Here is a 21911-nt window from a genome sequence, read left to right as displayed (position 1 = left end):
TGTTTCAATCACATTTCGCAAACAAAAGCACGTGTTAAAAACAATGTATTTTAATGTAAACATATTACCTTTCAATGGAAAGGAATATACGAGTTGAAAGTTTATTCATTTGTAAAACCGAATTTGATTGGTTCATTTCGGGATTCCCCCTAGGTATTGTCCAATCTAAAGAGTTTTAACAGTGGTATATTTTACGGGAATATCCGTCAACACGACTGCGCATGCATTGTTTACAGCGGATATATCAGTCACTGCGAATACACAGGTGAACTGGCAAGCGGATTTATCAGTCACTACGAACTAAACGGTGTTAATAACCGCGTATATATCCGTCAGTGGTAGATAAAGAGTTAATAATACTGTTCAGTTAACATTTGACTATTATTCCCTCCAAGTCATAAAATCAATTTAACAAGACAATATTTTTAAGCCCTCTCTCTTTTTTTCAAAGTCCGTTATCATTTTGTTTTCTGTTATATTCCATTATTTTCGTGTTTCTGTATACTATGAACAGAGACATATAATACATTCTATGTCTCTGCTATGTACATACGTATCCATATTTTAACTATTAATTCTAAGTTTCTTCTCCATGGCGATCACTGCTATATTATAAAGAGTGTGTGTATATATTATAGTACTTAGTATTTCAATCATAGTATACAGTACATGCAGATAAATGCAAAAATAATTGTCCTGTCCCTGTCCAAGTACTTATGAAAATTATGTGGCCTAAATTAATATTTTGTTTGTTTCCCCAATCCCGACCCTGCCAAGGAAGGTGTATGAAGGTAGGTAGGGAAATAATTTTATTTTTTCCAAAAAGCTTGAACAATATCAAACGATGCAGCAAGCCTGAAAATCAGAAAGGAATAAAATAATTTTCTACTTAGTTTTGACAATGAAATTTTATTTGTAGCACCGTTTTTGCAGGGTCGGTCGGGATTGGGGAACCAAACAATATTTTATTTTAGGCCTGTGCGAGTTGAAACCGAGGTATAATAGTAGTGGTTCTTACTATCTAAAAACTTGGATAAGGACAACACTCTGATTAGCTTATTTATTTTTCATTTTTGTTATCTATCATACGATTGGTTCCCAAAACCGGTAGTCATGTCTGACATAAAAGTCAGTCTGATGACGGAATGAATATCCGGACGCCTTTATTTTCGCTTTCTCCCAAAATAACCCAAACTGAATAGTCATAGAATGGATGACAAATGCGACTATGCATGGTACCTATAGGACACAGAGGCATGATGATCAATTTATTGTGGGAGGAAGAGAAGCAACACACAAAATGAGTTCTTCTTGTTTAACAGTATAGATATATTTCGGTCTTACAAGATAACCAAACAATGTTACATGTAATTTTCAGTCTCAAAATCGTCTGTACATACAAATTTGAATTGAAGTAATTTTTCCAGGGAAGAACTTAATTTTTTTTTTTACATCATTTAATTACCATGAAAAGACAGAGGTGCTATTCACTACAATAGAACTGAACCTCAAATAGAAGTTCACTAGCACATGACTTTATACTCCACTGTTGGTCTTGCTATCCAAAGGAAAAAATACATGAAAGAGCAATCACTAGTCGATTATAAATCCAGGGGTTCAAATTTGTTCTAAATAATGAAAGGGTCGGGATCATTCAAAATTTTCAGAGATGATCTCCACAAGAAATTCCCTTGACCTGTATAAAGCATCAGTGTAAAGAATGGCAAGTTCTTGACTTTTGTAATTAATTCAAAAATGAAAAGTCCCTTCCTAGATTTAACAGATCCAAGATCTCCCGAGTCCTCTGACCCAAACTAATTTGAACCCTTATAGACGTATGTATACGTGTTTACGGGTGTGACTAACCTGTTTTTAACTTTTATGTAAAAAATCTTAAACCTGACATATACTTACCTAGAGCACTTTGATAATTCATATTGTTGCTTATTAATGCTTGCCCGGCCTCATCTTTCTGTTAAAAGAAAATAAAACATAAAATATTTTAAGTTGGACAAGTAAGAAAAAATTCAAGAGAAACCTACATATGCTTTTATAGCCCACTCCCTTTTGACAGTGAACTAACTAGCTGTATGATCATGTTTAAAGAAGATGTCAAATAAATATACAAAAGTTTGAATATCCTTATTTGTACAACAGAATGAATAGGTCATAATTACTTTCATTGGTCTATCAATACGGTATTGATTTCAGGGTGGTTCTTTTTAAACATATCAGTTATCCAAGAAAAGCATTATTCATATTAAATGGCAAGATTTTGTGAATCTATAAAACAAACAGCAAATTTTTATGCCAAATTTAATTGCATACAAAGTGGTTATGTATACATTTAAGTGCCCCTAGGTAAGTAATATTATAAAAATGAGTGGTGAAACAGGTTTTGATGGATAATTTGTGTTTCAACCCCACTTTTAAGCACCACTTTTGGACTATTTTCTGGCGTCCAATTTTTTTAGGTGGAGGAAGCCATAGTGCCCAGTAAAAACCGCTGACTTTTGATAGGAAAAACTGACAATCCTAGTCAATTAAGATTGGGTTCAAGTGCACTCCCACAAGCATGGTTTCATAACTAACAACCTCAGTGTTGACTGGCTAGTGATTACAGCAACTACTTAAACCACTTGGCCACCCAGCCCCCAGCCCCCCCCCCCCCCCCCCCCCCTGATCTCTTTTCAGATGGTCAAAACTTTTTCAGACTTATGCATATATATTGATGAAAATGATTTATTAATTTAATCCAGACAGGAATAGACATTTAGATGTTGACATCATGTTGATGAGGTTTATTGTGAATGGAGTACATGTGCATATTAGCCTTTTGCAAATAAATATTTGTTTTAAATTTCACTGGACATGTTAATAGACGTTATATAAAAATGTTTGTTTTTTTGGGGGAAGGTTATTCAATCCAAAAGATAAAATCAATGGGAAACAACATTAAGAGTGTGCCAACTTTTTATTTACATAAGACTGAAACACAGATACAATTAAACCTATTAGATCTGATACATTTAAATCTCCACTTGCATAAATACACATACAGTATGAACTATAATTGTAGTGTTTACAAATTAAAATCATAAGTCATAAATACTCAGTTATAAAACTTTCAAAACAAAATAATTTATATGTTAACATTGGACTGCTTATTAATTTAATATTATTAATGTATTTGTATAATGTTTGGCCATAGGCCAGTTGATCTTAAGGCAAAAATCAATCAACTTTAAATGTTTTAAGTGTGCTGTTTTCTTTCCAGATATTTTTTGGAAAAATGTCAAATTTGCATACTATGTTACATAGTGTTTATTTTAGAATGTTTCGTCACAGTATATAAAATTATTCAATGAGAAACTGGACTTCACTTAAATATTATGAGATATTTAATATTTGAAATTTTATACTTTTGATATCTCACATTACTTGATAAGTGAGTGCTTCTTTTTATTTTGATTTTGATTGAACAAAAGTATGATTGTTTAATCAAATTAAATAGATGCACTTACATATGAAATAAAGTGAGATATCATTAATATAAAACACTTATTTATTTACAACCTTAGACACTAGACATAGGATCCCACAATTAAGCTTATCAATGTTACCGAGTTACTTAAATCGAACTATCGACACACAGAAATCTGCCTTGACTGCAAGTAATTTTGATAGTAAAATGGGAATGTTGAAATTAAACGGCAATATTTCAGTATATTAAATAAGCATAACATTCAAAGTCAATTAACCATGACTGAAGGTGAACGGCTGATTTATAACCCTGGGAATGAGTAATTCAACTGCATACCAAATATCATTGACTTGTCATAAGCGGTTACCCTTAAACTGACGTAATTACAAACTTTGAACCATAATGCAGTGACAGGGCCACATAATCTCAATGTAAATGACAATTAAAGTTGCTACAATTCTCAATGACTTACTATTAGACTTTCCCCTTAAACTTAGTTGGAAAATACCATTACTTTAATTAATTGTTGAAGTAGACTCCATTGTGAGTATCCAAGTAATAAATTACAAACTTTAAAATCAACTAATGATCTTATTTAGAAAGTTAGATGTTGTCCATAAGTGTATTACCTGAAAACCAAGCTCCATTAGCTGCTGAATCATACGACTCCTCATCTGAGGCTGATTTCCACCAGGAAATCGGCTAGCACCACCCTGTAAATAAACAACACATGTCATTCCTTATCACATCACATCACATCACAACAAACAATCTTTTGACAAACAAGCTACAGTATCTCTTCCTTAACCTTTGTTTACCTTGATCAAAGTTTTCTTTCCCCTAATCCAACCAGAGGCACTGCTCCAAGTAGAATTATTTTCTTGGGTATCATCCATCCACGTTCCCATGTCTGTATCTTCCCAGTTGGTACTCTTGTCCTCATTCCAGAACATGTCATCCTGCAACAAGACACCAATCCATCAGGACCCTGCCAGAATCAGCATCAACCTCTCAGGCCCTTCCCAAGCTGAAAATCCCCCCTTGTGAAAAAATTATCCTTTATCCGTGCTTATGCTGTCTACCATATTAATTGTAAAATTCCAAACTTGGAATCCACCATCTAATTCCACTTTATATTCCCAATACCCACAAAATTTGGAGAATGCAATTATTAGACCAACTTAACCTGAAGTTATTGTTTAAGAAATAACATACAAAAGTAAAGATTAAGCCAAAGTTCAAATTGTCATTAAGTTGCAGGCACCTTAGTCTGGAGAGATTGAGCAATATGTGATAATGTCAGCATTTGTGACAAACAAGGTTTAAAACAGTTCAAAAGCTTGACAAATATATGATGTTTTCCATAACAAAAAAGAAAACCCCAATTGCAATGAAAGCATTAAAAATATTTCATTACTTGAAATCACTTTATACCTTTGAGTTTCAAGGATTAATGTTTTCTGTATCATAGTTATAAAACTTTAAAAGAAGTACCAAGGAATCATGTTTTTTATCTCTAAGACTAAACTGTTCTAACTTAATTTGACCAGGGAGCCATACAATAGACATACATTTACTTGCAATTATAAGTGCTGATTATTTCTGTATGGTACTTTTAAGAGACAAATAGTGATTCCCCCTTTGGCTAACAGAAAAAAAAAGAGGATTTTACCAAAAATCATTTTTCTCCGCTTTCCTATCTTTGAGAAGTAAAATTTTAAAATATTACCCAATTTGACTACAATAAAAATATATTTTATTAAAATTTGAATTTGTAATGCCAATTTGATGTATTTTATATTTCTTAACTGCAGACCACTTCACTTATAAAAATTACTGTCTTAACAAAAAATTATTTCACTATCAGACACCAAAATACCATAATGGAACAAAAGTGCCTGAATAATATTTATTTTGTGCTGAGTTTTGTTATGAACTGAACATTATTCTGTGAAAAACTAAAATAGAAATGAGGTGTTAGTAAAAAAAGTACCCTGTAACTTTATTAAATAATTACACTGCAATCTATAAAGAAAATAAATATGCACCACTATCTCAGCATTATCCCGAACTAAAATCAACAAGAATGTGTCCAAAGTACACGGATGCCCCACTCCCACTATCATTTTCCATGTTCAATGGACCGTGAAATTGGATAAAAAATATAATTAGGCATTAAAATTAGAAAGATAATATCATAGGGAACATTTGTACTAAGTTTCAAGTTGATTGGACTTCAACTTCATCAAAAACTACCTTGACCAAAAACTTTAACCTGAAACATGCACTTTCATTTTCTATGTTCAGTGGACCGTGAAATTGGGGTCAAAAGTTTAATTTGGCTTTAAAATTAGAAAGATAATATCATAAGGAACATGTGTACTAAGTTTCAAGTTGATTGGACTTCAACTTCATCAAAAACTACCTTGACCAAAAACTTTAACCTGAAACATGCACTTTCATTTTCTATGTTCAGTGGACCGTGAAATTGGGGTAAAATCTCTAATTTGGCATTAAAATTAGAAAGATCATATCATAGGGAACATGTGTACCAAGTTTGAAGTCGATTGGACTTCTACTTCATCAAAAACTACCTCGACCGAAAACTTTAACCTGAAGCGGGACAGACGGACGAACGAACGGACGAACGGACGCACAGACCAGAAAACATAATGCCCCTCTACTATCGTAGGTGGGGCATAAAAATATGTTATCTATCTCACAGTGCACAACCCATTTTTTAAGTTATGAAGAAAAAGAAAAAACAATGTGGAGACTGCAGCTTGTTTGTCAACAATTATGTAAAAAACAACAACAAACATGTAGATTAATAATCATGCATCCTCCTCCCCAGGGGAATCAACATTGGTCTGAGATCCTCATAATGGATTAAAATGGGGAATTTGACTATGAGGATCTCGAAAGGCTTGTGACTCATGCAAATACTTGCTGTGATCTTACCTTATTGTAATCAGACGTATTCCAAACCATGTCTGCCTCACCCCAGTTGAAGGTACCTTTTGGGTTGGGACCCTGTTCAGGTGGGCGATTCCAATACCTGTCCCCATCTTGACCCAAGTGGGAGGAGGAGACTGTACCCACACCAACAACAGGGTTTCCCAGCCTTACCTTAACACTGGGGTCCTCAGACCATGAAGGCGTCTTTGGTTTTTGGCCAGCTGCTGAATTCCACTGATTATTTGTTTCTCCCCAACCAGCTGCCTGAGCCTGCAAAAAATTTTAAATTTACAGAAATCTATAAATATTGTCTGGGTTCTACCAGCTGATAGGACTTTTTCCATTCTACATAAAGTTTCATATTTTAAAAGTAAATTAATCGACACAAATTTCACAAATTTTAGTGTAACATGCTATGCTTAGTCTTTCCCAATACACACGTAATGTCAGTTAAAAGAACTTTTTAATATGAACTTCTGTAAGTCATAGAATCAAAAGCATCAAGTAATGCTTTTTCCATGTGTTGTGTGAACAAATGCATTGCTCCTGATTCCGTAATTGATACATTTTTTTTTTTATTTGGATACCATGTGTCATGTCAACTCGACTAAACTGAGCCATCTTTTAGTATTTTCTTTTATAAATGCAATACTGATTACTCACCTTCTACCTGAATAACAGAAATCAACAAATATGTTTAATATTACACAACTCTTGCACTTGTGGCATTCCAGCCTTTAAGTATAAATAAATAATGTTTATTGTGGATGATATCAGTTCGAAAGAAGATAAGCAGCTAGGTCAGCCTACAGACTTCCACATCACCATCATTGTATTGCAAAGTTTGAATCAACATGTGTTGGTGTATTATTCTTAACAGTAGACAGTTAAATCAATCTATCATTATCTGCATATTCAACATAGATTTTTTTTAAATCACATGTTTTTAAGGGTTTTGATATGTACCTTTTTTTGGGGATTTGGTGTACAGGTACTTGTTTAATTTCTCAAAGATACCCAAATATTGATTGATTTAGAATATGTTATACAGTTACATCCACCATAAAGAAAGAAAACTAATGGTAAAACACACCTGTTTTGGAGAACCAGCAGCCCAAAGACATGTTCCATCATCCACTTTTGCAGGTGGAGGAGGTGGTTGTCCCCATCCAGGTGGCTGTGTTGGTGGTGGTGGCGGTGGTGGTCCTTGGTTCCAGTTTGGTGGATTGCTAGGTGGACCTGGTTGGTTCCAGTTTGCTGGTTTACCTCCTGGATTTCCCCAAAGAGCAGTACCATCATTATGTTCCTGTTTGCCAGCTTCTCCATACTGACCTGAACGTTCACTGGGCCAAGAACCAGTTTCTGTTTTCCCGCCCCACTGACTTGAGGCTGTATCATTAGGATTTGTCCATGTGTTTGGATCCTTTGCCTGAGGATCTTCCCACTGAGCAGAATTTCCTGCTGGGGCACTTGTCCATGAACTGGTTTGCTGAGGTTCTTTTGTAGATTCCCAGATACCAGTTCCATTATTATTATTCCACATATTGCTGTTATTATTATTTGGGTTAGCTGCTGCAGCAGGTTTTTCTGGATTTACTACTGGTACTGTTGCTGGGAACTTTCTTTTTGCTTTTGGTGTGGTTTCCATTTCCCATGCTGTATCTTGACGAACTGGTTTCATACCCCAACCATCATGACTATCGATGGCTACACGAAATTCACTAGGAACATCTGACTGTGATATGCTTTGAGATTGTGCATTTTGATTTGACACTGGATTGGAGGGACTAGTAGAAAGGCCTTTACCGGCAGCCTGAGCCCATGACGTAGGTTGAGGTTGGAGACCTTGTGTTGAATCTGGTGGCCACTGTTGTTTTGTAGATGCCATGGATGTTGGAACAGTGCTATCACCCCAACTTGAAACACTACTTGCCGAAATTGGAGTGGGTGGAGGATTAACTGGCCATCCAACTTCGGGCATCATTTCTGGTTTTTGTTGAGCACTATTGCCATTGCCCTTGCCTGCTATATCACTGGGTATAGTTCCGACTGCACCCCATGAATCACCTACAGGCTTGAACGCTGAAGTATTTGCACCATAAGAAGCCTGATTAGAGACGGAATGAGACGATTGCATACTTTCTGCTGCTGACTGCTGTATTTGCACTGAATTTTGTGGCCTAATCCCTCCCAGATTTTGTCCAAGTCCCTGGGGGAGGGTTCCAGGGACATTTCCCCAACTTCTAGAAGGATCACTAGAACCAGCTATACTAGTTATTCCTTGCATATTATTTGAAAGACTTTGAGGATATGAGGAGCCCCAAGTGGAGCTGTTTGGATTTGTATCCCAAGTGTTTGATTCAAGTCCATTGAGAGAGTTGCCCCAAAGGGCAGTGTGGTCCTGACTGGACGAAGATATCACAGATCCCGATTTGGCAGAGGCACTATCTTCACCATTGTCTGAAGTTGTTTCGGAATTGTCACCTCCAATGGAAGGCCAGGACTCTTTGTCATTCCGATCTACAATAACACTTGGTTTCCAATCTCCTGCTGGTCCTTGCCATTGAGCTGCCAATTCAGCATTGGCAGCAGCTAGAGCACCTTAAAATTAATACAAAACATTTTATGAAAAAACTTTTACATCAATTTGTATTCTCCTTTTATAGACAATTTATATTATTGTAGAAAAAAATATTGCGATTTGTTCAATTCAGCAATAAATTAAGTTTACATTGTATCAGTTAAAGATTGACTTGTAATTCACATCAGATAGATTCAGGTCTATTGAAAACAGCTGTTATAAGGAGTGGTACATGAATACCACAGATTGTTGGTAATCAAGGGATAAGATCTGATGTACAGCACATATTGAATATGCATAGTTATTGCAGAGCTAATCACTGAAAATCACAAGCATTTATTTAGAAAAATACAATAATTTTTTTTTTTACTGAATAAAGTGTATACTTTAAATTTTGCTCACCATGGTGCAAGAACAGTCAACTGATTGAGAGCTGTACAATTGAAACTTATATTGAGGACAGTAAAAGCACCTTGAAAATGGTGAAAACTACACTACAGAATCGGTTTTCAAATTTCCCTTTCATTACACCATCCAAATCAAATATAAACACCAATCCAGAGTTGTAATTTTCATGTGCCTACCCACTGTTATGCACACATTTTTTTCTTTTTAGCCAAATACTCTAATCTTATCATATAACAAAACCATCAGTGTCTTTGTGCAGTTCAATTTGAAATTATAACTAAGAAAATGTATGTCAGTTACCCATCCATCCACTTCCCACACCAGGTGGTCCTACACCCCATCCCCCATCATCTTCATCAACACCAGCTCCAGACATGGGGCCACTATTCCCCCATCCTCCGCTGTTCACTTGATTATTCATATTGACTGGTTTTGCAGCTGAAATATGAAGTAAATTATTTTAATCACCTTATGAAAATTTTAACATGACAATTTAGTTGTTTTTATTGTTGGGTTATCATCTAACATATTGACTAGGCCAACATTAAAAATATCTTTGTTCCCCTCACCCGACTGAGGTTGTTAGGGTATGGGTAGGTTGGTAGGCAAATTATTTTATTTCATTCCTTGATATGGTTTTCTATATTGAATTTGTATAAAATTCAACAGGTATAAGGCTCAAGTCAAGAAAAGTGGGATATTCCCTGTATTCTAATTCAGTGTACAGTAGACCCCAGTTTTCTGGTGTTAAAAAAAAACAGTATACAGGGACCTCCTTATTTTCCTATTCATTTAATGTAATGAAATCTACAAAAGCGCACATTCTACTTGTGATAACAATGCTTAATGATAGCAAGTGTTTTTTTAGTTTAAAAATCAAGCTTATTTTGTCTAATTTGATGCATAACTCACAACAAAACAATTCCTTTGATCACCAATTCATACCTTGATCATCAATTATGAGATGACAAAAAGATACATGTATGTCAATCACTTGGGAATTAAACTTAAAATTTTCAATAGAAGTGAACATAATTTAGTAATGTTCAGTTACACCTGGATCATGCAGCTTGGTCAATTGATTCCTAAACAAAGATTTGTATGTTTTTTCGAGTTCTAGAAGAAACAAGGCTTCACTTTATATTCATGTTTTGTATTTCCTAAAATGCTTTTAATAAGTATTTACGAATTCTACTGATGCAGTTATAACATTAAAACGTGCCCTTTTGTAATTTTCATGCCATAAATTAAAAAAGGAAATCCTATTTAAACTGGTTTTTTTTACACCAGAAAACAGGAATGTTCCCTGAAAGCAGGGAATACATGTATCCCACATTTCCTGACTTCTGCCCAACCTGTTCAAAGACAAAGCAGATAGATTTTAAAGCCCGATTCAGACCATTTTTACTCAAAGTCTTTAAGATTTTATCCTTCAAACAAGAACAGAGGTTAGACACGAAGCAAATCAAGATGCACTCAGCGGGTTGAAATATGCTTCAGTTTTTTTTTATTTTCAAAAAAGATCACCCTTGCACACAAACAAATCGTGAGTCACAGCATTTTGTTTGTTTCCTTGATTCTGAATCATGTAGGCGCTTCCTTGCAAAAATGCCTTGATTTAAAACGCTTGTTGACTACAGCATCGGAAAGGTATCACCAAAAACCAACGCTCGTTGACTACAGCATCGGAAAGATAACACCCATAACCAACATAGCAAAAAAAAAAAAAAAAAAAAAAAAAAAATAGTGGACAAAAATGTCCAATAAAAATTTTCGGGTGAGGGGAAACAAACAATATTTTATTTTTGGCCCTATAAACAGTGACATACATTTTTTTTCATATGATAAATTGTGCTGTCTAATCATTTAAATTTTATTACTGAAAATAAAGCTGCACAAGTGAATTGCTTTTCATTCCCAAACAGAATCATTGATTGATTTACATAAATATGCAATCTTTCTAGACTAAAGCAGGAAAACCTGTCTTTTAAATTATTTAATTGCTTTCAATGTTAGATTTTTTTGTAACCAACAAAGATTGGCATGGCTGGTCCAGACTTTTAAAGTCCACACTTTACAAGCTAAATCTTACCTTGCTGCATTTTGTCCTTTGGCACAAATAAATCTTAAAACAATTCAAACTTCACTTAAAACAGCACTTTTTGTTCTGGATTAACCTAAAATAAATAAATATTATCAGCAATCTTAAGGCTTTTTGAAAAATAAAAATTCCAAGTTTATACATTATTAGAATAAATCAGTAATTTTTTGTAAACCTCTCATTTTAGTTTAGCAATGGGTAAACATTTAAAGCAAATTTCATCCATATGAACTTAAAAAATGAATAAAACTATAGGCAAATTTCATCCATGTGGTCTTATTTAAACTTTTGTTGCTATACTTAACAAGTTTTTATATCCAAAACTATCAAATTCAAGTTGTATCTGAAGAAAAAATTTACTTTCTTGTGAATTGTCTATCAACTAGATTTTTGTTCAAAATAAGCTTTGAGATTAAGCAAAGTTTAATTCTGATCAATTCAACCAAGGATAGGTTCAATACTTTTTCATAAAAAAAAACTGTAAGCGGACCAATATTCAATTTCCTATTGGAGGTTCTGACACTGGCCTGATAAGAACCGAAAATAAATATTCTAGCCAAATACTGGGTGGAAATGAAAATTATTGTGTATTAAACTGACAATACGTTCTCCTTTCATTTAGGTGTCTAGCAAATTGTGTAAATTGTGAATATCAATCTGCAAAAAACCTCACATTCCCACTATTCCTCCCGAAAATCAGAATATCTTCTAATGCTGTCAGATTTATAACATAAGCATTATTATGACCACTCACTTCTCCCTGTTTGGATGCCAGGCAGAAAGTAAACACTACAATTGGACACCTATATGGTACTTTTAATATTCAATGGACAGATTATTTCAGAGATTCTCTTTAAATGAATATAACATGCAAAAAAATTTCAAATTGCAAGTCAATTTATTACAATATTTTCAATTCAATTTGTACGTTTTCCTTTAACACTTACCAATAAAAGAACATCAACATTTAACAAATAAATACATGGCAGCACAACCAACATAACAACAACAGTCTGAAAGTAAAAAATACGTCTTTTCTTATAAACTGCATTGTATAAGCAATGTACAATTTAGGCAATATTTGGAATTTGACATTATCAACAGTGATTCTGCCAGTGCTGGTCATTTTACTCATTAAAAAAAACCAAGAGCTGTCAAAATGACAGTAAACCGGATTCTTTAACATTTATTTGTGTTCTGGCATTTATCAATATTACAAGGACCAAAACTCCTAATAGGTAAAATTTATGATTATCAATATCAAACTTGACTTCATGAGCAAATGCACGGACACAACATTTTTTAAACTTTCAAGAACCGTAACTCCTGAACGGTAAAAGTCAAAATCCTCATTATTGAACTTGACCTCCATTTTGTTGTCAGTAACAACATATTAAAATTTTAAAAGGTTTGGTTGACTGGTTCATGAGTAAATGCAGGGACATGACATTTTTTAAACTTTCAAGAACCGTAACTCCTGAACGGTAAAAGTAAAAATCGTCATTATTGAATTTGACCTCCGTTATGTTGTCAGTAACAACATCTTAAAATTTTAAAAGGTTTGGTTGAACGGTTCATGAGAAAATGCACGGACACAACATTTTATAAACTTTCAAGAACCGTAACTCTTAAATGGTAAAAGTCAAAATCGTCATTATTGAACTTGACCTCCATTTTTCTGTCAGTAACAACATATTAAAATTTTAAAAGGTTTGGTTGAACGCTTCATGAGTAAATGCACGGACAACATTTGGTTGCCGCCCGCCCGCCGTACATCCCCAAATCAATAACCGACATTTTTGACACAAAAATCCGGTTAAAAACCTTCTTGAAATTTTTAAAACGTTATTGTTTTTTGTGGTACACATTCTACAATTTTTTAAAGTTTGTCTGTATGTTGTACTGTTAGTTGCACTACTGTTCAAAGTTAAGGGGAGGGTTTTGTGCCAGCCATATTCTGTATGTGCCTGTTCCAAGTCGGCAAATTCAGAAGTTTTTGTTTTATTTCTGTATGTCATATTTGTTTTTTGTGGCACCACTGTCCCAGGTTAAGGGAGGGTTGGGCTCTGACCAAACATGTTTAACCCTGCCACATTCTGTATGTGCCTGTCCCAAGTCAGGACCTGAAATCAGTTGTAATTTTTTGTTGCTGTAGCCTGTATATATTTATTTTGTTTCAGGTTTTTTTTAACATAAATTAGGTTGTTAGTTTTCTCATTTGAACTGTTCAACATTGTTGTTTGGGGTCATTTATAATATAGCTGACTACACAGCATGGGTTTTGCTCATTGTTGAAGGCTGTACAGTTACCTATAGCTGTTCACTCCTTTGTTATATGTTGTCTGCTTGAGAGTGGTCTAATTGCCAATTTTACCAAATCTTCTTATTTTCAGTCACATTTCTCCTGATCTGATATGTATCTTTTCGCAAATAAAATCACTTTAAATTTTCCTGAACTTAAAAATATGAATAAATTTTACAGAAAAAAGTTCAATACAACATCTTATTTATTGGAAACAGGAAGTTGAAGAGATTGTGAAAAAGCATCATCAGTACAGCATTCTCATAAGAAACCCAAGACCAAATTCCAGATTTTTTAGTTTCAGTAGAATATTTGCAGACTGTAAATGGACAGACATATGCAAGCTAAGTGTTTCAGTGAAACTAATTAAAATAAGGAAAAACAAAACTAATGAAATATGACAAATCCATAAATTTTTAAGAATACAAATTCCTCAGTACACTGCATGCATTGTACTTACTTTGGATTAAAAGCAGATCAGGCAGTGAGTTTGTTTTTGGTCAGTATTAATGATGTGGAACTCCTGCAAAATAAAAGAGCATCCCATTATATATAAATAAAATGCAAAACAGAACACTGCACAACTACACAGGTAGCAAGAAAACAAATTGATCTAAATTGATAGTGCTTTCAGTAAAGCGGCTTAATTTCAACTTCTTTCTGACATGAAAACATGTTAAAATATTTAAGTATTACAAGGGATTGTGTGATGCATGAACATGTACTGAAAAGCCACATTGAACACTTCACTATATATCCAAAGTAGATCTTTTCCCGTTATATAATGTTATTCAGATTAGGGATTGGTAAAGCCTTTGCAATAGTGACTGATATTGATTTCAAGACAGACTGAAAGAAATTCCACAAGACTAATAGAATCTATACAATATTTTCAAGAAAGAAAATTAGCGTCAGTCCTGTGGCAGCAAAATTTTAATGTGAAATCCAGCATTTTCAGCTTAAATCACTTATCATTTTTGTAAGCATATAGAAAATGTAAGGGATTCAAAAAATTTAATTTACTTCTCTTTTGCCACTTCTTTTATCAATTAAATCAAACTCAAGTTATCTGTAGTTTAAATTAAAAACTTAGAAGTAGTTAATTAGATGGTGCATATTAATGGCTTAATGTGAAGCACATGCTTACAACCAACCAGAATACATTCATGGACTTTTCCATTGAATGATCTGCAGATCTCTTGCAGAAAAAAATCTGAATTTTAAGAGTTTTATGTTGTCCAACTTAATCATTTTTCAGTGAACTCTTACTTTTTTTAACCTTGAAGTTCCGATTTTGACAGAAAATTAATAAATTAGTGTTGAAATATTTAACAGCTAGCTATAGGCAATAATCTAATCAATATTATGTGTTAATTGAAGGGTGTAATAAATTAGTGGTCAAATGACTTCAAATGTAACTTTATGTTACTTGTATTTAAATGAGTACAACTTTCATAAACATAATCACTTGTTTCAAAGTGAATGCTTCTAGTGTTTACCATAATTAAATGCTTGGTTGGGTCCATGGTGAATTTAAAGTGTGTTTTGCAAAACTTCTGGAAATTCTGAAAATTTAACTTCAACATTTGGCTTTTTGTTGGTTTGCAATCATAATCAAATGAGATAACACATGCATATGATAACATAATATATAATTTTTTTTTTCAAAAATTCCATCATACAATCAATGTATACCATAAAGATATTTATCAAAGATCAAAGATTTTAAAAACAAGAATAATCTTCAGTTGAAGTTTTTTATTATAAATTAAACAGAACATGCATGTGAATGTAATTTTTTAGTTCCTATTCTTTCAGTTCTACAGGTGTATTGCCAACTGACTTAAAATGTTTAGTTAACAAAAAAAAAGAAAGAAAAGGGGAATGAGCATCCCATGTGTCACAGATAATAACCCTGCTTGCATACAACGTCAAGGTTGTAAAGGGTCATTTCTCAAGAACTGTTTCAGTGACAAACAAAAATAAGTGATGAAATAACAAGAATGTGCCCAAAGTACATGGATGCCCCACTCGCACTATCCTTTTCCATGTTCAATGGACCGTGAAATTGGGTAATTATCTAATTTGGCATTAAAATTAGAAAGATCATATCATAAGCAACAAGTGTACTAAGTTTCAAGTTGATTGGACTTCAGCTTCATCAAAAACTACTTTGACCAAAAACTTTAACCTGGACGATTGGACGAACAGAGCCACAGACCAGAAAACATAATGCCCCTCTACTATCGTAGGTGGGGCATAAAAATCAAATTAATCAGGTGATCGTCCCCTGAACGGTTGGGGTTAGTATGGTCACAACATTTAAGCTGGATACAGCTCTGAATTTGGATTGTGATTACATAGTTGACACAGCATAGGTTTCTGACACAGAATGAATGTGGTGTAATGAACTTAAAATTATTTTTTTCGCTTCTGAGCAATTCACTTTGCTATTGAATATTAATCCTCTCAAAAAAAATATTCGAAGAAATTTTCTTATTAATTTCTGAAATCTGAAATGAGAAAAATTGGCCCCCTCCACCCAAATTTTTTTCAACTCCCTCTTTCCCTTATTCCAAAAATGATCTCAATTCAAATTGTATGGAGTTTGCAACAATAACTAATTATTTAAATACATCATAAAATATTAAAATATATAATGTCATACAGTCATGAATAATAAATATTAATTAATAGTAATGTCTAAAAAAATAAATGGGGAATGTGTCCAAAGGGACAAAGATGATGCCCCCACTAGCATATATGTTATAAAGGGACATAACTCAAGAAGCTGCCAAAAATTGAGCTTAATCTGAGTTTAGAGGTAATAAGCATTATATACACATTTCATTAAATTTAGTAAAGACAAACTAAAGTTAAGAGAACAGAAACTAAAAAATTCTTCAATCTTTCCACTTACAAAAATATAGGTTTTGCAAGTCATCGTTAATCAAGACCATTTCGAGTTATTTCCCTTGGGAACAAAATCAAAATTTTTAAAATGGTCAACATTTCATTGAATTTCGTAATTATGTTTGAACAGTTTTGAAGCGAGAGTTCAAAAACGATTTATGATTGAAACTTATAGGGACAAAATCGATTTGTACCTCAACGAAAGTAAAACATAGACAATTTAAAAGGGAACCAGGCGATTATTTGAGCCATAATTTTACAATGCATGGGGTGAAAATTATCACTTTTTACGTAAACAATCCAATGTTATTACCACAAAAATTGCATGTAAAAGTTTGTATAAAAGTTAATGTCGAACCCCGTCTATATCTGAAATTTATTTGACCAGAACTTCAAGATTTCTTATTCCCACTCTTTTTAAAACAAGATGCATATAACATTCTGTCTAGCATCATGACAACTTTTTTTATTTATTAATGAGGGTGCAAAAAAATCTCAATTAACCTCTGATTGTCTTCGGTTCACAATTTTCAAGGCATAGTAATCTACTCCCATACACACATTGCTGTGTTCAAAGAGGCCCCACAGAATCTAGACAGTCTAAACAAACTAAAATTGTTGCTTAATGACACTTGTCAACTTTAGAAATTATTTCAATAACATAGTATAGCCCTTAAACCCACTGTTGCTGTGAACAACAGTTTGGATAAGAATATATCAGTCTGCACCCAAAAACTTTTTTATCAACTCGTCTTGAAACTAAACATCAAAAGTGTCCCTTTAAGACTATATAAATTAGGAACATTTTTACTAGTCTGAACCAAAATTTAAACGTCTGGGTCATCAGACTTGTTGCAAATGGTTGCGGACTAAATATAACTATTAACTTCTTTCTTGAATCATGTCTTTCACCAGGAAAGATCGGCAATTATTATTAATGATGTCAATAACCAGAAAGAAGGCGCTTCCCAAAAATATTTTGCAGTAAAATCTGTATGCTCAACAGTTGTTGGAAGTGATGAGGTCTACATTTTGGTCATGTGGTGAGTAAAGACAATTTAACCAACCATAAATTGTATCCCGAGACTTGTGTCTTGACACTATCAAATTTATGGTATTTGTTATAAAATTACTTGTCCGAAAAAAAAGTTACTTGCCCTGATAGTTCCAATAAATATTAAGGTATTTCATCGTTAGCTAATACATCATTCTTAGTACTGTTTTGCATCACAAACAAATGAAATCCATTGTTTATATCATGTGCAAAAATTTCTGAAAGTAGGTTAATATCTATGGGACAGAAACCTTACAGCAAACCAACCAATAAAATGACATGTAAAGGTCATTTTTGTAGCAGTTTTTGAATAAAAATTATAGCCAGTAGGTACATATAATGATATACTAATTCAGAGGACAGTGAGTGAAGAAATGGAAATTAATTTTTTTGATAATTGTCTTAATGGGCAATTAAAGCGTCCCTTCTATTTACCACTCTGACAACAAATAATGTTTACTTGACCTTTGATATATAAATATAAAGACAAAAACAATTTTTTTTCCAAATTTCCATCCTAGATAGCCAGGTGCAATCTGATATTTGCGATGTCTGAAATTTTCGCTTCCATATTTTTTTTTAATATTCCTTATTCTCCATTTGCGTTCGAGGTTTTTTACTCGACTCATTACACTTTTGTCTTGCTTGCCTGCTGTTTTATAAAGTATTTATCAATCTGAATCTCGATGCAAAATCATATAAAATTACACTTCCGGTACATGATGGATAAAACCTAATCGACGATCCTGGGTCAATGAACAAAACCAATGCAAATGTAACGCGACTTGGGTTCGCATACTTATTTTTATTATTTTGTTAATCGATCTATTTCTGGTATTATGTAATATTTATCCTCATGAACATTGTTTTTTACTCGCTGACCTTTGGTTTCTTTTACATAAATTAAACATCTTTATACATTTTGACATTAATTCTATATATTTGTTGTACTTGAACTTTGTCTTTTATATTTTTTTACTAGTCCACGGGCAACCCAGACAAAAATAATTACTTGTCCGGTTGTTCAAATGTACGAGTTGGGCGAGTCAGGCATAGCATTTCCACACCCCTGCATATATCCATTACAAATGCTTATCTGCTTTTTCAAATGATTGTATTTGCAAGTCTTTTGATTCAACCAAAGAAATTGCATGCCAACTCCTATGGGTGGGCAGAGTGGACAAGCTAGAAAGTTTGCCCACCCAGTGCCCACTCCCACTGTGGACGGGTTGACAAAGCAAAATCAACCTGAGCTGTTGCGTGTCTTAGATGCGCCTGAAACACCGGACTGCACTGTAAAAAAGTTACTTCAAATCAGTTTTCAAAATAAGCATGCATAACTTATTTCCAAGGGGGAGGCTATAAGGATTACTGGAGTTCCATGACCCTAAAAGCACGTCCATTTTATTTATAATTATAGAGATTTTCTATATCAATTTCCAAAATTCTATTTAGATAAAAGATGCAAGTCTTTCAGGATCTAAATTTCAAATTCAGGCCATGCAACATGTTATTCTGTGGTGTTGCATATATCAATACTAAAAGATATTTCTTGAACAGTAAAAATTACTTCCTTAACTCATTTCTAGAAAGAGCATATATCAATCGTCATAAGGATATGGAATAAAGCCAATATTTTGGTCTATGCAAGGACATGGCCACCATTTTGAATTTATAATGTCGCCGGCAGCCATTCCATTACGATTGTCAATATGGCTGACGTCTGCGTTAGGCAATCAAAATAAACCATAAGTCTAGCTAGTGATTATAATTACACGATTAAGGAATAAAACATTCAACATGTTTAGTTTCGATATGTTACCTATAATATATTATGCTTGACATGCATATTCGTATCCAAGCCAGCAACAGTCTTTGAACCTTGACCACAACCCACTCGGAATGTCTACAAAATTCGACTTGTATCTTTTTTTTTATTACACTATCATCTTATTTGTATATATAATTTCAACTAAATTATCGTATCATTTTATAATTCACAAAATGGCTATCAAGAGCACAAGTATTAAAACGTATTTCAACATACCTTAGCTTGTACGGAATGAAATGTTTGTTGAAGGCGAATTCTTCAATACCCTGTCGAGATTGCACGAATATCACAGAATTGAAAGTTAATTACAAATCAATTGTCACAACTTACAATACATAAATATAGCACCGGTTATGAGACATTATTATTGCTTGTTTAAAAGTCTTATAATATCCTAATATTTAGTGTTTTCGCTCGACAAGGGCAACCTGTGTAGCAGCCCCATGGCGAGCTACATTTAGTTTATTCGTAAGTACGCATGCGCATGTCTATCACATGATAAACAACAAGTGCCCGAGAAAAAAAAATGCACGGACGCAAAACATTTCTGAAATCATTTTCTTCGTCCGAATAATGATATAAATTATTACAGATTCTATATTAAAAAAAAATAAAAAAAATACCACAATACACGTGTGACAAAGTGATCAAAAATTTCCATTCCTAATCACGATTTGTGTAGAGGTTCAATAACGGTAAAATATATCAACAAGCGTGGGAGGCCAATAGCAGGGAAATATAAATATACTTAGAAATGAAACGCAGATTAACCACGCTTGTCGATATTGTTTATACATGGGATCATTAATATAATTTAATATGGAAAAAAAAATTAAATTGCACAAAACTTAAAATAATTTCAAGGATATATATTTATTACTATAAACTAAATATATGTCCTTGATTTTATTATAGTTTTATTAAATATATATACTAAATAATGACATGTACACACATTAAAAAATATTTACATCCTTTTCCATGAATTTCAATATGTAACATGAACTAAAACGGTGTTTGACTACAGACAGATTTATCAATGACCCAATATCGAAGATGCTATTTATGGCATATGACATCCTGCAGTGTCATGTTTAAATTTAAAACCTTAACTTTGTCATATTATGGTCATACAAAGCTCCTAAAATATGTCCTATACTGGAAAACTAAGTGCAAATATTTAACAAAGGTTATTTATGGAATGTAACAATGTTGGTTGTTGAAAGTCAAATTCTATTAAGATGTCTAGGAAGAAATTAAAACCAGATGCTCTGCAGGGCGCAGCTTTATACGACCGCAGAGGTTGAACCCTGAACGGTTGGGGCAAATATGGACACAACATTCCAGCTGGATTCAGCTCTAAATTTGGATTGTGATTAAATAGTTGACACAGCATAGGTTTCTGACACAGAATGAATGTGGTCTAATGAACTTAAAATACTTTTTTTCCCTTTGAGCAATTCACTATGCTGTTGAATATTAATCCTCTCAAAAAAATGTTTGAAGAAATTTTCTTTTTATTTATGAAATCTGAAATGAGAAAAATTTACCCCCCCCCTTTTTTTCACATCCCCCTTTCCCTTTTTCCAAAACTGATCTCAATTCAAATTTCTAATGGAGTTTGCAACAATAACTACTCATTTAAATACATCATAAAATATCAAAATGTAACAAAAGGTGCTTGTTATCACTGAATGGTAAAGATTGTTTTAATTTATCAGTTGGTAGTAAAAGTGAATATACATTGTATATTGTATAAAACAATGATTTAAGTAGATTCAACTACTATTCTGGACAAAGAAAGATAACTCCAATAAATTGAAAATTTCTTGCTATTGCACAATATTGTGCAATTAGATATTTCTTGCTATTGTGCAATACTGTGCAATTGAAAATATTTGCTATTGCACAATACTGTGCAATTGATTGATTGATTGATTGTTGGTTGCTTAACGTCCAGTGGCAAATATTTCATGCATATTCAGGACGAGAACAAGTTTACAATAAATACAATAGGTAGGTTGTTGTAATAGAGGCCATCTAGGATGGTGGTCGGGGAAATTTGGACTGTCACTGGAAAATTAGGGTATATTGGATAGGGACAGAAATTTTGCCTTGCAACAGGCCACCTACGGACCCCTCAAAGAGTTGTTGCAAGGGTTCTTAACGTGCAAAGAGCGTGGCACTCTCTTTACACGAGGCATCGGATTTAACGTCCCCTTCTGACGGACGTGACTGCGAACTTGATACATCCCGCACAGCCAAACGGACGCCCCACT

General features: G+C 33.5%; 1 protein-coding gene across 3 annotated transcripts in view; it reads right to left on the bottom strand.

The window, feature by feature from the left end:
• The window catches only part of LOC143045814 (trinucleotide repeat-containing gene 6C protein-like), a 40130-nt gene that overhangs the window by 6685 nt on the left and 11534 nt on the right, over positions 1 to 21911 (bottom strand). The window contains exons 1-10 of one of the 3 annotated variants that reach the window (XM_076218594.1): positions 19849 to 20109; positions 14295 to 14357; positions 12480 to 12545; positions 11524 to 11608; positions 9732 to 9869; positions 7536 to 9043; positions 6614 to 6712; positions 4303 to 4443; positions 4114 to 4197; positions 1915 to 1972 (exon numbers count right to left, since the gene is read on the bottom strand). In XM_076218594.1, the coding sequence (XP_076074709.1) occupies positions 1915 to 1972; positions 4114 to 4197; positions 4303 to 4443; positions 6614 to 6712; positions 7536 to 9043; positions 9732 to 9869; positions 11524 to 11533 (2038 nt within the window). In that variant the 5' untranslated portion in view covers positions 11534 to 11608; positions 12480 to 12545; positions 14295 to 14357; positions 19849 to 20109. Of the gene's footprint in view, positions 1 to 1914; positions 1973 to 4113; positions 4198 to 4302; positions 4444 to 6613; positions 6713 to 7535; positions 9044 to 9731; positions 9870 to 11523; positions 11609 to 12479; positions 12546 to 14294; positions 14358 to 19848; positions 20110 to 21911 lie in introns of those variants that run through there. The other 2 variants (XM_076218595.1, XM_076218596.1) reach the window with 2 other exon arrangements.

This window comes from Mytilus galloprovincialis, chromosome 9 (genome assembly GCF_965363235.1).
Source record: "Mytilus galloprovincialis chromosome 9, xbMytGall1.hap1.1, whole genome shotgun sequence".
NCBI classification, from domain to species: Eukaryota; Metazoa; Mollusca; class Bivalvia; order Mytilida; family Mytilidae; genus Mytilus; species Mytilus galloprovincialis.
The sequence above is the reverse complement of the archived record's forward strand: the minus strand, read 5'-3'. Positions and strand labels throughout refer to the sequence as shown.